General features: G+C 42.9%; 1 protein-coding gene across 1 annotated transcript in view; it reads right to left on the reverse strand.

The window, feature by feature from the left end:
* The window catches only part of LOC124252022 (zinc finger protein 709-like), a 31,605-nt gene extending 15,597 nt beyond the window's left edge, over positions 1–16,008 (reverse strand). Inside the window, exon 1 of the mRNA XM_046685100.1 lies at positions 15,882–16,008. Coding sequence (XP_046541056.1) covers positions 15,882–15,884 — 3 coding nt within the window. The 5' untranslated portion in view covers positions 15,885–16,008. The remainder of the gene's footprint in view (positions 1–15,881) is intronic.
* Positions 16,009–16,273: the final 265 nt, after the last annotated feature.

The raw sequence follows: 16,273 nt of genomic DNA on the forward strand, positions 1-16,273 counted from the left end.
AAAAAAAAAAAAAAAAAAAAAAAAGAGCTCTGTGTTTTATGGCTCAATTCTCCCCCTCGTGTTCAGGCAAAATCTCTGTGCCAGGACTCTGGAGCTGTGGTGGGGACATCAGGAAGCCTCTCTCTGGTGACAATCCCATTCTAGGGGCTGAGTGATCAGTGCAGTGGAGAGACAGCAGCCAGAGTCCTCTTGATTGTCTCATGTTACAGCCATCTCATGAGCTGGGGACAGAGTGGTCAGTGCCCAGCATTCTCAGCACAGTATGAGCATAGCAGAGCCTCTGCACCATGAGGAGGGGCTGGGGCAAGAAGGGTGTCCCCACATTTCCTATGAATCAATGAGGGACTGAAATTCAGCAACAGGTAGCTGCGGGCAGGATGGGTAATGTTGAAGTCCTGCTCCTCCTGGGAAATAGCCCCCCTTCTGGAAGCTTAGGGAGGGAGAACCTTGTCTTCTGGTTTGGGGGGGCGGGCAGCACTACGGAGAGGAGGGCTCACCTGCTGAGCTGAGAGCAGGGAAGGAGCGGATATGGTTCAAATCCCACACACTCTCCCCTTTCTCACAGAAATTCTATTGATTATCTTGAATAGATGTTCCTCATTTTCTGGTTGTCTTTAGGACAATTTCCAGAGGCTTTAAATGAGTTTTAAAATAATTTCTACCACTTTCACTGGGGAGTGGGTCAGTGGAGCTCCTCATATTATTATACCACCCTAGTGCATTTATACACTGCCCATATCAGCAAACCCTCTCCAGATTGATATACAATGGCACTACAGGCCGTAATATCACTTATCATAGTACAGAGAAACAGAATGGAGAAAATTAATTTTCATGCTTTGTAAAAATTTATTGCATACTTCAAAAACTATTCTTGACAACAACAAAAAAACCTACAACCTATTTAAAAAATGGGCAAAAGATCTGAACAGAGATTTCTCCAAAGAAGATATACGGATGGCCAATAGGCACATGAAACGATGCTCAACATCATTAGCTATCAAGGAAATGCAAATCAAAGTTACAATGAGATGTCACCTCACTCCGGTCAGAATGGCTATAATTAACAAGACAGGAAACAACAAGTGTTGGAGAGGGTGTGGAGAGAAGGGAACGCTTGTTCACTGCTGGTGGGAGTGCAAACTGGTGCAGCCACTATGGAAAGGAGTATGGAGTTTCCTCAGAAAATTAAGAATAGATCTACCGTATGATCCAGCTATTCCACTGCTGGGTATTTATCCAAAGAACTTGAAAACACAAATGCATAAAGATACACGCACCCCCATGTCCATCGCAGCATTATTCACAATAACCAAGGCTGGAAGCTACCTAGGTGCCCATCAAGGGACGAATAGATAAAGAAGATGTATATATACACAATGGAATACTACTCAGCCATAAGAAATTATGAAATCCAGCCATTTGTGACAACATGGATGGACCTTGAGGGTATTATGCTATAAGTGAAATAAGTCAGAGGGAGAAAGTCAAATACCATATGACCTCACTCATAAGTAGAAGATAAAAACAATGATAAACAAACACACAGCAACAGAGATTGGATTGATAGTTACCAGAGGGGAAGAGGGGAGGGAGGAGGGTAAAAGGGGTGATTAGGCACACATGTGTGGTGATGGATTATAATTAGTCTTTGGGTGGTGAATATGATGTAATCTACAGAGAATTCAAAATATATTATGATGTACATCTGAAAGTTATATAATGTTATAATCCAATGTTACTGCTATAAAAATTTTAAAAAAAGAAATAAAAAAAAGAACTTTTCTTGAAGATTAACACATAGAGATGTGGCTTCCCAATAAAAACATATTAGTCATTTGATTATAAATTATTGTTCAAAAAGAAAACCACAGGTCCAAAATGGATTTGCTCTTCTAAGCCCAGGTTATGAAACCAGGCCTTAACACCTAACCTACCTGCAGCTTCAACCTTCCCCAGGAACACAGTCTAACCCGTCAGTCCAGGATTTTCTGGTCAGCACCAATGAGGCAATCTGCCACATGGGCCTCTCCATCCTCCAAAGGAAAATGAGGTCACCCACCTAATAAGACCCTTGTGCCCCCCCATGGAGGTAACTTGCCTGAAATAATCCCTTTTACTGTTTATAACTTTCTTGTTCTGCCTTTAAAACTTTCCCTTTCTGCAGCCATTTGGAGCTCCTCTCTACTTGCTAGATGGGATGCTGCCCAATTGAGGAATTGCTCAATAAAGCCAATTAGATCTAGAAAATTTACTCGGTGGAATTTTTGTTATTCAACACTATTAAAAATAACATGGTTCATACACATTTGCTTATCATAAAATGTTTATTGTGAAAATCAAGTTTCAAACACTCAGCCTGAGATTTCAAAGTGTGCCTAAAGGCTGCTCCTAGCATGGCTTCTAGCCTTGGCATCTAGACTCCCCATGCCCATGTAGATAACACTGTAATTCACTTCTTATAAGTCTTCTCAGCATCTATGTAAAAAGAAGGAATTTAAAGTACATCTTTTTCTTCCTTTTAATATGCAAAGATCACGTGATTATACTGTGAAATAAGCTTGGCTTTCTTGTCATGTAAAAATGAATTCTGCATCTATTTTCATATCAACAAAGTAGTGTGCCATCAGCACATGTGATGGAGAACACTGGAGAGCTGCTGCTACTGTCCCTAACCAGGCCATCCCTCACCAAAGATGGGACCCAAAGCAGGATAAGCCAAACTCTAGGCCATCATGCTAGAGGATGCCCTGGCCAACAGTCCACATCTTCTTCACATTTTTAGAGACTTGTAGGTCATTGCCAATGGTTTGACTGCCTGGCAACAAGAACAATATCAACTCCTTATCCAAGGGCACCTTTTTGGAAGAAAGCACTTGGAGATAATCTTCCTCATAATTACTCAAATACATAAGAAGATCACACGCGAAAAAACAGGAACAAGTTTGGATTTCCCTTGTTGTTTAATGAAACAGAAGCTGTCACATTTCACCCTATCTTCCATAACATCTCCTGGAAATGTAAACATACGGAAATGATCCCTGAAAACAGTAAAAACAGCCTTTGGGGGCTTTGTGCCTCATTCAGACAAAAACCTCCCAGCTACTCTTATTATAAAAAGGCATAGAAAACTTCCAGCTTGAGGATGACAAATTCACCTCCTTTGCCACCACAGGGGATGGATATTACTCAAAATGATACTGTGTGTCTGTCTATAGCTCACCTCAGTTATTGTTTAGATCAATACCCTCTAAACATTCATAGCTCTTTTTAGTGTGTTAACCAGGAAATCACACTGAACTTGCACAGATATCATTCTACTCATAGGAAAACCCATGATGGGCTACAACTGTGCAGATGGCCAAAACCCTTCCCCACACTGGGAGAAACTGGAAGGTTTCATGGGGTACAAATTACATCACTCACTCTGAAGAGCAGCAAAATGATACGCTCAATCAAAATGCAATTTCAGGAGAGTGGGCGGAGCAAAATGGCAGGGTGAGCTGACCCGGGATTCTCTCCCCTCCAAAATACAACAAAAGATTGGAAGAACTGAATTTGAGAGGATAAACATAACGCCAGCTCGTTAGAGACCTACAATACCAAGAAGGCGGAGATCATAAACCTTGCAGACAGCCTGGGAGGCGCTGGAACGGTAGGAGAGAACATCACTCCCTCCCCTAGAGTCTGCGATCACTGCGGTGCGGGTCGGAAAGGAGCGGGGGAGGGGCCGCGCGACCGGGGGATCATCCAGGACTCCTGCCGCTGATTCAGTGGAGACCTGCTGACGGGGGGAAAGCTTCCGTCTGCGGGGACCCTATAAATCAAGGGCCTTGGGAGACCAGAGAACAGAACTGATCTGAACCCAGACCAGTGCGTGTGAGTAACAGCCCCTCCCCCCCAGCAAAGCCAGTGGGCGCAGCCATCTTGCCCCAAGGCGGAGAGCTAACACGCCGCTCTTGACCCCCATCTAGTGGTGACAGGCTGTAACTGCAACTGAATTCTACCACCATGAGAAAAAACCGCTCCTCTACCATCCAGCAATTTATAAAAGCCCCAGACCAGAAGGAAAACAATAAAAACACAGAATTAAGTCCTGAGGACTTGGAATTAGGTAAACTAAGTGATAATGAATTCAGAGCAGCTATAATCAAAAAACTCAATGAGGTAGAGAGAAAGATAGAGAAACAAGCTGAGTTCTGGAGTTACTTCACAAAAGAGATTGAAATCATAAAGAAGAATCAAACAGAATTACTTGAGATGAAAAACACAATGGACCAGATAAAACAGAATATGGATTCCCTGAATGCCCGTGTAGACAACACAGAGGAGCAAATCAGCATAATCGAGGACAGACAGGCTGAATGGTGCCAGACAGAGGAAGAAAGAGAACTAAGAATTAAAAAAAATGAGGAAAATCTCTGAGAGATAATGGATTCAATGAGGAGTAAGAACATAAGGATCCTAGGAATTCCCGAGAATATGGAAAAGGAAAATGGAGCAGAAAGTGTGCTTAACGAAATTACTGAAGAGAACTTCCCAAATCTAGGGATCGGCGGAGAAATGTGTGTAGAGGAGGGTTTTAGATCTCCTAGATTTGTCAATGTAAAAAGACCCACCACAAGGCACATAATAGTAAAGTTAGTAAATAGGAATGATAAGGAGAGAATACACAGGGAAGTAAGGAAAAAAAAGAGAATAACCTATAAAGGAGCCCCTATCAGACTGTCAGCGGATTTCTCTACAGAAACCCTACAAGCTAGGAGAGAATGGAGTGATATATTCAAAGCTTTAAAGGATAAAAACCTTCAGCCAAGAATACTCTATCCAGCAAGAATTTCCTTCAGATATGAGGGAGAAATTAAATCTTTTCCAGACAAACAAAAGTTAAGGGAATTTGTAACTAAAAGCCCTCCATTACAAGAAATCCTCAAGAAGGCTCTCATACTTGAAAAAAGAAAAAAGGGAGAAAGGGGACACAATCGACAGACTAGGGAGACCGATGGATAGAACCAGAACAGGATAGCAAATATTCAACTATAGCATTAGGGTAAAGGTAAGGAAACTACCAAAACAAGGACGATCTTAGCACTCTAACTACCAATTAATAAGACGAGTTGGAATAAAAAATGAAAATAATTATTTAGGAGGGGAAGAGCAAAGGGTCTAAATCAGTACTGGTCGAGTAAGTAAGAGACCACCAGAGAATAGACTATATTATACACGAGATTCTAAATACAAACTTCAAGGTAGACACTAAAATAAAGTACAGAACAGAGTCACAAATCATAAATAACGAAAAATCTAAGAAACCCAGCATAAGAAATTGCAGTATTAAATGGGTAGTCTAAAGCACACAGGAAAAGAAACACAGGAAAACAAGATAATGAGCGACAGATTGACAGCATTAAGTCCACATGCATCAATAATCACTCTCAATGTGAATGGATTGAACTCTCCAATAAAAAGACACAGAGTGGCAAAATGGATTAAAGAACAAGATCCAACAATTTGTTGCCTCCAGGAAACACACCTCAGCCCCAAGGACAAACACAGACTCAGGGTGAAGGGGTGGAGGACAATACTTCAAGCAAATAGCAAGGAAAAAAAGGCAGGTGTTGCAATTCTCATATCAGACCAAGTGGATTTCAAAATAAGACAGGTAAAGAGAGACACAGAGGGACAATATATAATGATCAAAGGGACACTTCATCAAGAAGAAATAACGCTTATGAATATCTATGCACCCAACACAGGAGCACCAAGATTCATAAAGCAACTATTAACAGACCTAAAGGAAGATGTTAAAAATAACACAATAATAGTAGGGGACCTCAACACCCCACTCACATCAATGGACAGATCATCCAGACAGAAAATCAACAAGGAAATAGTGGAACTGAATGAAAAACTAAAACAATTGGACTTAATAGACATATATAGATCACTCCACCCTGAAGGAGCTGAATACACATTCTTCTCAAGTGCACATGGAACATTCTCTAGGATAGACCATATGTTGGGAAACAAGGCAAGCCTCTACAAATTTAAAAAAATTGAAATAATAACAAGCATCTTCTCAGACCATAGTGCTATAAGGCTAGAAATTAATTACAAGAAAAAAGCTGAGAAAGGCACAAAGATGTGCAGACTAAACAACACACTACTGAACAAGCAATGGATCCTTGAAGAAATTAAAGAAGAAATCAAAAAATACCTGGAAACAAATGAAAATGATAGCATGCCATACCAACTCATATGGGATACAGCAAAAGCTGTATTAAGAGGAAAATTCATTGCAATACAGGCACATCTTAACAAACAAGAAAAATCCCAAATAAGCAACCTTAAAGCACACCTAACTGAACTAGAGAAAAAAGAACAAATGAAGCCCAAACTCAGCAGAAGGAGAGAAATAATAAAAATCAGAGCAGAAATAAATACTATTGAAACAAAAAAGGCAGTAGAAAGGATTAATGAGACAAAGAGCTCGTTTTTTGAGAAGATAAGTAAAATTGACAAACCACTAGCCAGACTTACAAAGAAAAAAAGGGAGAAAGCTCAAATAAACAAAATCAGAAATGAGCGAGGAGAAATAACAACAGACTCTGCAGAAATACAACAGATTATAAGAGAATACTACAAAAAACTATATGGCAACAGAATGGATAACCTAGAGGAAATGGATAAATTCTTGGACTCCTACAATCTCCCAAAGCTCACTCAAGAAGAGGCAGACAATTTGAACAGACCAATCACAAGGAAAGAGATTGAAACAGCAATCAAAAACATCCCAAAGAATAAAACCCCAGGACCAGATGGCTTTCCTGGGGAATTCTACCAAACTTTCAGAGAGGATTTAATACCTATCCTTTTCAAGCTATTCCAAAAAATTAGGCAAGATGGAACACTTCCTAACACATTCTATGAGGCCAACATCACGCTGATCCCAAAACCTGACAAGGACACCACGAAAAAAGAGAACTACAGGCCAATATCACTGATGAACATAGATGCAAAAATTCTAAACAAAATTTTGGCAACCAGAATTCAGCAATTCATCAAAAGAATCATACATCAGGATCAGGTGGGATTCATACCAGGGACACAGGGATGCTTCAACATCCGCAAATCAATCAACGTGATACACCACATCAACAAACTGAGGAATAAAAACCACATGATCATCTCAATAGATGCAGAGAAGGCATTTGACAAGATCCAACAGCCATTTATGATAAAAACTCTGAACAAAATGGGCATAGAAGGAAACTACCTCAACATAATAAAGGCCATATACGACAAACCCATAGCCAACATCATACTCAATGGGCAAAAACTGAACCCCATCCCCCTGAAAACAGGAACGAGACAAGGATGCCCTCTATCACCACTCTTATTTAACATAGTACTGGAGGTCCTGGCCAGAGCAATCAGGCAAGAAAAAGGAATAAAAGGAATCCAAATAGGGAGGGAAGAAGTGAAACTCTCGCTGTTTGCAGACGACATGATATTATATACAGAAAACCCCAAAGAATCCATTGGGAAACTCTTAGAAGTAACCAACAACTACAGCAAAGTTGCAGGGTATAAAATAATTTGCATAAATCAGTAGCATTTCTATACTCCAGTAATGAACCAACAGAAAAAGAACTCAAGAATACAATACCATTCACAATCACAACAAAAAGAATAAAATACCTTGGGGTAAATTTAACTAAGGAAGTGAAGGACCTATATAATGAAAATTACAAGGCCTTTCTGAGAGAATTGGATGACGACATAAGGAGATGGAAAGACATTCCATGTACATGGATTGGAAGAATAAACATAGTTAAAATGTCCATTCTACCTAAAGCAATCTACAGATTCAACGCCATCCCAATCAGAATCCCAATGACATTCTTTACAGAATTAGAACAAAGAATCCTAAAATTCATATGGGGCAACAAAAGACCCCGAATTTCTAAAGCAATCCTGAGAAAAAAGAACAAAACGGGAGGCATCACAACCCCTCACTTCAAAACATACTACAAAGCTACAGTAATCAAAACCGCATGGTACTGGTACAAAAACAGGTGCACAGATCAATGGAACAGAATTGAAAGCCCAGAAATCAAACAACACATCTATGGACAGTTTATCTTTGACAAAGGAGCTGAGGGCATACAATGGAGAAAAGAAAGTCTTTTCAACAAATGGTGCTGGGAAAACTGGAAAGCTACATGTAAAAGAATGAAAATTGACCATTCTTTTTCACCATTCACCAAAATAAACTCAAAATGGATTAAAGACCTAAAGGTGAGACCTGAAACCATAAGGCTTCTGGAAGAAAACGTAGGCAGTACACTCTTTGACATCAGTATTAAAAGGATCTTTTCGGACACCATGCCTTCTGAGAGAAGGGAAACAATAGAAAGAATAAACAAATGGGACTTCATCAGATTAAAGAGCTTCTTCAAGGCAAAGGAAAACAGGATTGAAACAAAAAAACAACTCACTAACTGGGAAAAAATATTTGCAAGTCATATATCTGACAAAGGCTTAATATCCTTAATATATAAAGAACTCTCGCAACTCAACCACAAAACATCAAACAACCCAATCAAAAAATGGGCTGGAGACATGAACAGACATTTCTCCAAAGAAGCTATACTGATGGCCAATAGGCACATGAAAAGATGCTCATCATCGCTGATCATCAGGGAAATGCAAATCAAAACTACATTAAGATATCACCTTACACCCGTTAGAATGACAAAAATATCTAAAACTAATAGCAACAAATGTTGGAGAGGTTGCGGAGAAAAAGGAACCCTCCTACACTGCTCTTGGGAATGCAAACTGGTGCAGCCACTATGGAAAACAGTACGGAGATTCCTCAAAAAACTAAAAATAGAGGGATGGCCCCGTGGCCGAGTGGTTAAGTTCGCGCGCTCCGCTGCAGGCGGCCCAGTGTTTCGTTAGTTCGAATCCTGGGCGCGGACATGGCACTGCTCATCGGACCACGCTGAGGCAGCGTCCCACATGCCACAACTAGAAGAACCCACAACGAAGAATACACAACCATGTACCGGGGGGCTTTGGGGAGAAAAAGGAAAAAATAAAATCTTTAAAAAAAAAAAAAAAACTAAAAATAGAACTACCATATGATGCAGCCATCCCACTACTGGGTATTTATCCAAAGAGCCTGAAGTCAGCAATCCCAAAAGTCCTGTGCACCCCAATGTTTATTGCAGCACTGTTTACAATAGCCAAGACGTGGAAGCAACCTAAGTGCCCATCAACAGACAAATGGATAAAGAAGATGTGGTACATATATACAATGGAATACTACTCAGCTGCAAAACAGAACAAAATCATTCCATTTGCAATAACATGGATGGACCTTGAGAGAATTATGTTAAGTGAAATAAGCCAGCAAGAGAAACATAATCTGTGTATGACTCCACTCATATGAGGAATTTAAAACTATGGACCAAGTACAGTTTAGTGGACACCAGGGGAAAGGTGGGGTGGGGGGTGGGCACAAAGGATGAAGTGGTGCACCTACAACATGACTGACAAACATTAATGTACAATTGAAATTTCACAAGATTGTAACCTATCAATAACTCAATAAAAAAAAAAAAAAGAAGCACTGGGAATAATCAACTCTCCACTACTAGGTTTTCTATACATTTTTCAATCCTTCAAGGCTCTGAGTAATTTACAATGTACCATATTAACTACTTTATTTGTGGGGTAAGGTCCCTGGGGTCTCAATTTACCAAGCCAATTTCTAAGTGGCAAAGACTTCATTTAATTTTAATTCTTAACCACTGGTTCAGAGCTTCCCAGCTCACTGTGGGATATTTTAGGACAACGAGTGTTATGACCACGGAGGATTTAGGCAAGATTACAGTTTTGATGGATAAAGATGAAAGATTTGTCCAATTTGTCCCCTATATTATATTCATTAACACCCCTACAATCATCAGGGGCATCTTCCTTAAATTTAGTGGGACCCCAGGTATAACTGTAATTTGACTTGATTAAGTGCTTGAATGTTTGCAAATTAGTGTACTACATTAGATAGCAAAATTAATTCAGAACCTGTTTTACAGGTCCAAAAGCCAGGCAGTGTAACTTTATCTGTTTTGTTATGTAAATTATTCAGTATATTTTGGATTTACAATTGAGGGAAACTGTGGGCCTTTGTTTCAGTATTTTATCTATTGTTTCCTTCCTCCTGATTTTTCCTGTTTTGTTTTCTTCACTGTGGGATACACTTCAGGGGAGGGAGTGCCTCTTTATCCTGGTATTTATAAATTTTTTTCCACTCAAGAGTCTCAACACAGTGCTATCAGGATTAGGAGCCTTCACCTTGACAACTGGTTGCTTTATAGGGTTTAACCCTGGGCTCAAGTCAGGTTTGAACTACTACCTTGTGCCACAGGGGTGCCATGGGTGTTGTCCCCTATAACCCTGAAGGTCAGGATCTTTGTCACAGTAGATGCAGGGGCAGCAGCAGCAGGAGATGTCCTGGCAATCCCTCTGCTTCTAGGAGTGTGGACTCAGCCCAGCACTTACCGTCTGCCTTTCCCCACTCCACTTTTCTTATCTGATGACTGCTCTTTTAGGAGCAATCATCTGTGGACTCATCTCTTGCAAAGGGTATAGTCCCTGTCTATCCCCCCATCCCTGGACCACGTCAGGCCAACATAGCCTCTGTCCCAGCTTCACTCTAACACACAGAGAAATCCTACCAATGACATTGACCCCGGAATCACTTAAGGTGGCCCCAATCCCATAGTCCTGCTCCTAAATGCCTATATTCTTGAAATTGCCAACCTGGTCAGATGAGCCTAGAACTGAGGTTGGTGGGTCAACAACGCCACACAGGGCAGGCAGCCCAGATCACAGTCCAGCTCCCCAGCAAGCAGCAGCCCACAGTGCATTCCACCACGAGGCAGCAGAGCAGGGGAGCAAGTCAGAGCAAGAGAAGACAGATCCACGGGTGGGGTCATGTCTAGACATGCTGCTCAGGGCAGCAGCTGTTATGGTCCCCGCAGAGGGGTGGTTCCCTTGTTGAGACTGATGCCAGGGTGGCACATGCACGCACACACATAAATACATACACACAAGGTAGGAAAAGGCTTAGGACTCACATAATACACGTCTTAGGGAACAGCAGGGCCGGCCTCTCAAGCAGCTCTGAAAGGACTCGGAAAGCAAGGAAGGGAGCCTGGCCTGGGGCTTCACTGGGGCTGGGAGTGGGGCCGGGGCAAGAGCTCTGCACACAGGCAGGGGCTGGGGTGGCGGGAATCTCCTGCCTGCTCTAGAGGAGAGAGCACCCAGGCTTCCTCCTCAGCTTGTCCAGGTGGGGGCACAAGGGGAGGAGGGTGGGTGAGGCTTAAGCTGTGAGCAGTCACCCAAAAATGTGGAGTCTGACTGCTCACTACAAGGACAAACATGGATAAGAAAAGTATGCATTCTCAATTCATTTATACAAAGAAACAGTAACTAACAAGAGGCTCAAAACTGTGTATGTGGGGGAGTCTGGAGTAACAGTGCTGGCAGCAACCAGGATCTGTCAGTAGTGAGTCTTTTTAAGTTAGACTTTGCCCTCTTACAGATTTATTTCAAATAGAGCAATTTATGTAAACTATATTTTACTATTTAACAGTCTTTAATTTTAACTTTTGTACATAGGAAACCATTCTAAGATTTAATTCCTTTAAACACTATCAGTTAGAAAAGTGTAAAACATTGAAAATGAAAATTTTCAAATCTCTTTCTAACTACAAGGACATGTGGCATCCTAGTTTGTCCTTCCCCTATGTCTCACACTCGGGTGTTCTCAGGAATAAGCAGCATATTATAATGCAATAGGGGTTTGAGTTTAGCCCCTTAAATGTATTGCATTTTGAAAGATTTACATAAGCTTTCAGAAGTTTCCCTCATATCAATTAAAATAGGAATTCAATTGTTTTAGCCTTCTGAATTTCTATGTCTTCTAGGAATATGCACATAGAAAATCTTATCTAAAAATGAAATATGCACCTGAGAACCTCAATACATTCATTTCACATCTCAAGACGCTGTTGCCTAAAAGGAACAAAAATACTGTTTGTTTCCAGAATTTTCTTGCTTGCCTCACATCCTCTCTGTCAACTTACAATTCAGGGGCCAAGTGCTAAGGTAAACTAGAGCCAAAGGGCTGCACTAGTCCATCGATATCCAAAGGAAAGAAACACAAATATTGGAGTCAGCACAGATAAGCAGCCTGCTTCCCACTGGACAGAAGGAAAGCCACAGTCAGAAGGTCCCATGTTCCTGACTCTCCTGGTGGAGACAGAGCCCTGGAGGGGGTCAGTTCCTGGTGAAAGAGGGGAGGGCACCTGAGCAGCCACAGGAAGGAGCTCTGGGAGCCCCACACACCTTCCTCTCCCCAGGGAACAGTGCACATGCTCCCTCTCTCAGGCTCCATTCTCACAAGTGAGGAAACTCTCAGCCGCATTCAGTTTAAGATTCCAACCTAAATGAGGTCCCTAATTAATAGGCCCTAATCCAGGACACAGAACTGTAACTTTCACACTTTCTTAATGTAAACAAATTACTCTCTGAGTGCACCTACACTGTGCTTGCAAAACTCCAATTATGTCTAGAAACAGGCCCAAGGAAACCACATTTACAACCTCAGAAAGGGCGTCACTCCCCACCCCCATGAGCATGTGCACCCCCAGCTTTCCAGGGCTCTGCAGCTCCTCTCAGGATAAAGGCTCCTTCCATGGGGGTGTGAGCAGTAGGACACCTGCAGGGGGAGGCTCCCCAGGAAGAACAGCTGGGCCTTCAAGGCCTTCCCTCTGCCGCCCGAGGGGGCCTTAGCATGGAGACAATGACCTCAGGCTTCTGCCCTTACCAGAGTCTTTTTGGACCACCAGTGATATTTTAAATGACACAAACCCAGTGTTTGAACAATCCAGCTGAAACACTCGAACCAGTCTTTATGTGAAAATGAGGGAAGAAAACTGTATGGCACTTTGCTGGCTCAACAAGAAACCAACAAGAATGTAGTGCATTCTGGGAAAAAAGATGTTAATTAAGTATTATTTCCATGACAAGAAAAATTTAAATTATTAATCCTATTTGAGCACTTCAGATTTGCAAGTCTAAGCCCTGGAAACCCATTTGAACTCACCCAAAATTAAAGAAGATGTCAGAAGTAACCAAAACAGCGTAGTACTGGCACAAAAACAGACACACAGATCAATGGAGCAGAATCGAGAGCCCAGAAATAAACCCACACATTTATGGACAGCTAATATTCAACGAGGGAGCCAAGAGCATACAATGGAGAAAGGAGAGTCTCTTCAATAAATGGTGTTGGGAAAACTGGACAGCCACATGCAAAAGAATGAAGTAGACCATTACTTTACACCATGCACAAAAATAAACTCAAAATAGATTAAAGACTTGAATGTAAGATCTGAAACCATGAAACTTCTAGAAGAAAACAGAGGCAGTATGCTCTTTGATATTGGTCTTAGCAGCATATTTTCAAGTACCATGTCTGACTGGACAAGGGAAACAACAGAAAAAGTCAACAAATAGGACTACATCAAACTAAAAAGCTACTGCACAGCAAAGGAAACCATCAACAAAACGAACAGACAACCTAACAATTGGGAGGAGATATTCTGCAAACCATATATCAGATAAGGGGTTAATCTCAAAACTATATAAAGAACTCATACATCTCAACAACAACAAAAAACAACAACCTAATTAAAAAATGGGCAAAAGATCTGAACAGAGATTTCTCCAAAGAAGATATACGGATGGCCAACAGGCATATGAAAAGATGCTCAACATCATTAGCTGTCAGGGAAATGCAAATCAAAACTACAATGAGGTATCACCTCACTCTGGTCAGAAGCTATAATTAACAAGACAGGAAATAAGTGTTGGAGAGGGTGTGGAGAGAAGGGAACCCTTGTTCACTGCTGGTGGGAGTGCAAACTGGTGCAGCCACTATGGAAAGCAGTATGGAGTTTCCTCAGAAAATTAAGAATAGATCTACCATATGATCCAGCTATCCCACTGCTGGGTATTTATCCAAAGAACTTGAAAACACAAATGCATAAAGATACATGCACCCCTATGTTCATTGCAGCATCATTCACAATAGCCAAGACTTGGAAGCAACCTAGCTGCCCATCAAGGGACGAATGGATAAAGATGTATATATACACAATGGAATACTACTCAGCCATAAGAAATTATGAAATCCAGCCATTTGTGACAACATGGATGGACCCTGAGGGTCTTATGCTAAGTGAAATAAGTCAGAGGGAGAAAGTCAAATACCATATGACCTCACTCATAAGTAGAAGATAAAAACAACCACAAACACACACATAGAACAGAGATTGGATTGGAGGTTACCATAGGGGAAGCCGGGAGAGGAGGAGGGTAAAAGGGGGGATTAGGCTCACAGTGAGGTGATGGACTTTAGTTTTTGGGTGGGGAACATGATGTAATCTACACAGAATTCGAAATATATTAGGATGTACATCTGAAAGCTATATAATGTTATAATCCAATTGTTACTGCAACAACAAAAAGAATGTCAGAATGCTACCATCACACTAGAGGAGGAAAAAAATAAAAGCAAACTTTTAAATCATGCAATGTAAAACTGGAATATTTTATTTTTTCTGAAATTCACCTCTTTCTTCCCTCTTTAGAGATATCTTATACTGTCTTTCAAGCTGTATTGATTAAATAAAGTTTTATTCATTGAAAAACTAAGACTAAATTTAAGTCAATCTATCTTTTCAAGATGACAAATCCAGGAAGTGGTAGGGCTGCCAGGACAGATCACCCAGAAAAGTTTCTCAAGAGGAACCTGCAGCAAAGGACTGACAACTGCACGTCTGCACCCAGGACAGCCTGGAGGAGAGGCGGGAGGAGCTCGCACCACGCGCCTCCAGGGGGATGCGCTACTTTCTCTCAAGAAAAACATCTACGAACGAGGAATAAACCCTCTTAAAGAGCCACCCACTGACTATGGAAAAATGATAAACAATTAAAATATTGGTTCTGTTTGTAGTTGAAAATGATGCTGTGAATCGGATACAGGAAGTTGGCGTTTGGGAACGTGAGGAGGGATCCGGACATTTCGAGATTTATAATCAGTCCTGGGAAGAGCTGGGGGGACAGGGTCGTGGACTTGAGACCCTGCTCCCCAAACGTTTAGGAAACTCAGGAGGCAGCCCTGACGGCCTAGCGGTTACAAGCTCGGCGCCGCGGTTCGGCTCCCGAGGCGGAAACACAGCGCCCGGCTGTCACCGCTGAGCTGCGGCGGCGGCTCACAGACGAACGGGGGGAACTGAGGTGCCCCCCCACACCCCCTGCACCGGGGCCGCGGGCAAAAGGAGAAGAAAAAAGAGGAAGATTGGCAACAGATGTTCGCTCAGCATGAGGCTCCCAGAACAGAATAGAAAACTCGGGAGGAAACGAGTCCCCCGAGGAGAAAGGAGGCCCTGGGGACGCACAGACCGCAGCCCCTCCGCGCACGGACCCCGGAGCCCGAGGCCCGACTGTCCTGCGGGCCCTCCAGCGGGCCCCGCACCGTCTGGGACACGCGGGGCTGCGGGCGCACAGCGGCCCAGAGACGCTCCGGCCCAAGTCGCCGCGCGCAGGGACCACAGGACGCCCGGGGCCCGGCTGCCGGCCCCGCCCCCACGCTGCGGCCGGAGGGGCCTGAGGGCCGAGCGGCGCCACCGCGGACTCGGGGCCGCAGACCCGGGAGGGGACTGCGAGAGGCCGGGCCCGCCCCGCCGCTTCCGACCAGCCCCTCCTCCCGCTTCCTCACCCCGGGGCTGCACTCTCACCATTTCTAGGGCTCCTGGGTCCCCTGGCGTCTTCCCTACGACTCGGTACAGGTCACAGCGCGACAGAGTCCGTGCAGAGCAACGTGGGGCCTTTAAGGACAAGCGACCCAGGTTCGGAAGGACTGTGGAGCGACAGGAAGTCGGGGGTGGTTACCGAGCATCGGCCCGCCCACCTGCCCTAGAGCCGATCCTGATTGGACAGTTCTAAACGCCCCTCCCCCTCGCTCCTGAGTGACAGCGGGACGGAGGTTCTGTGTCTGAGCTGACTGGGAACTCGACCTTGTCCTCTCCGGGGACTTTTTCATTGAAATGCAATGTTGCGAGACCACTCGAGGAACTGTGACCCTTCTTTATAAACACAGATACTTAAAAGTCACCTCGCCATACGTAAT

This window comes from Equus quagga, chromosome 14 (assembly GCF_021613505.1).
Source record: "Equus quagga isolate Etosha38 chromosome 14, UCLA_HA_Equagga_1.0, whole genome shotgun sequence".
Classification (NCBI taxonomy): Eukaryota; Metazoa; Chordata; class Mammalia; order Perissodactyla; family Equidae; genus Equus; species Equus quagga.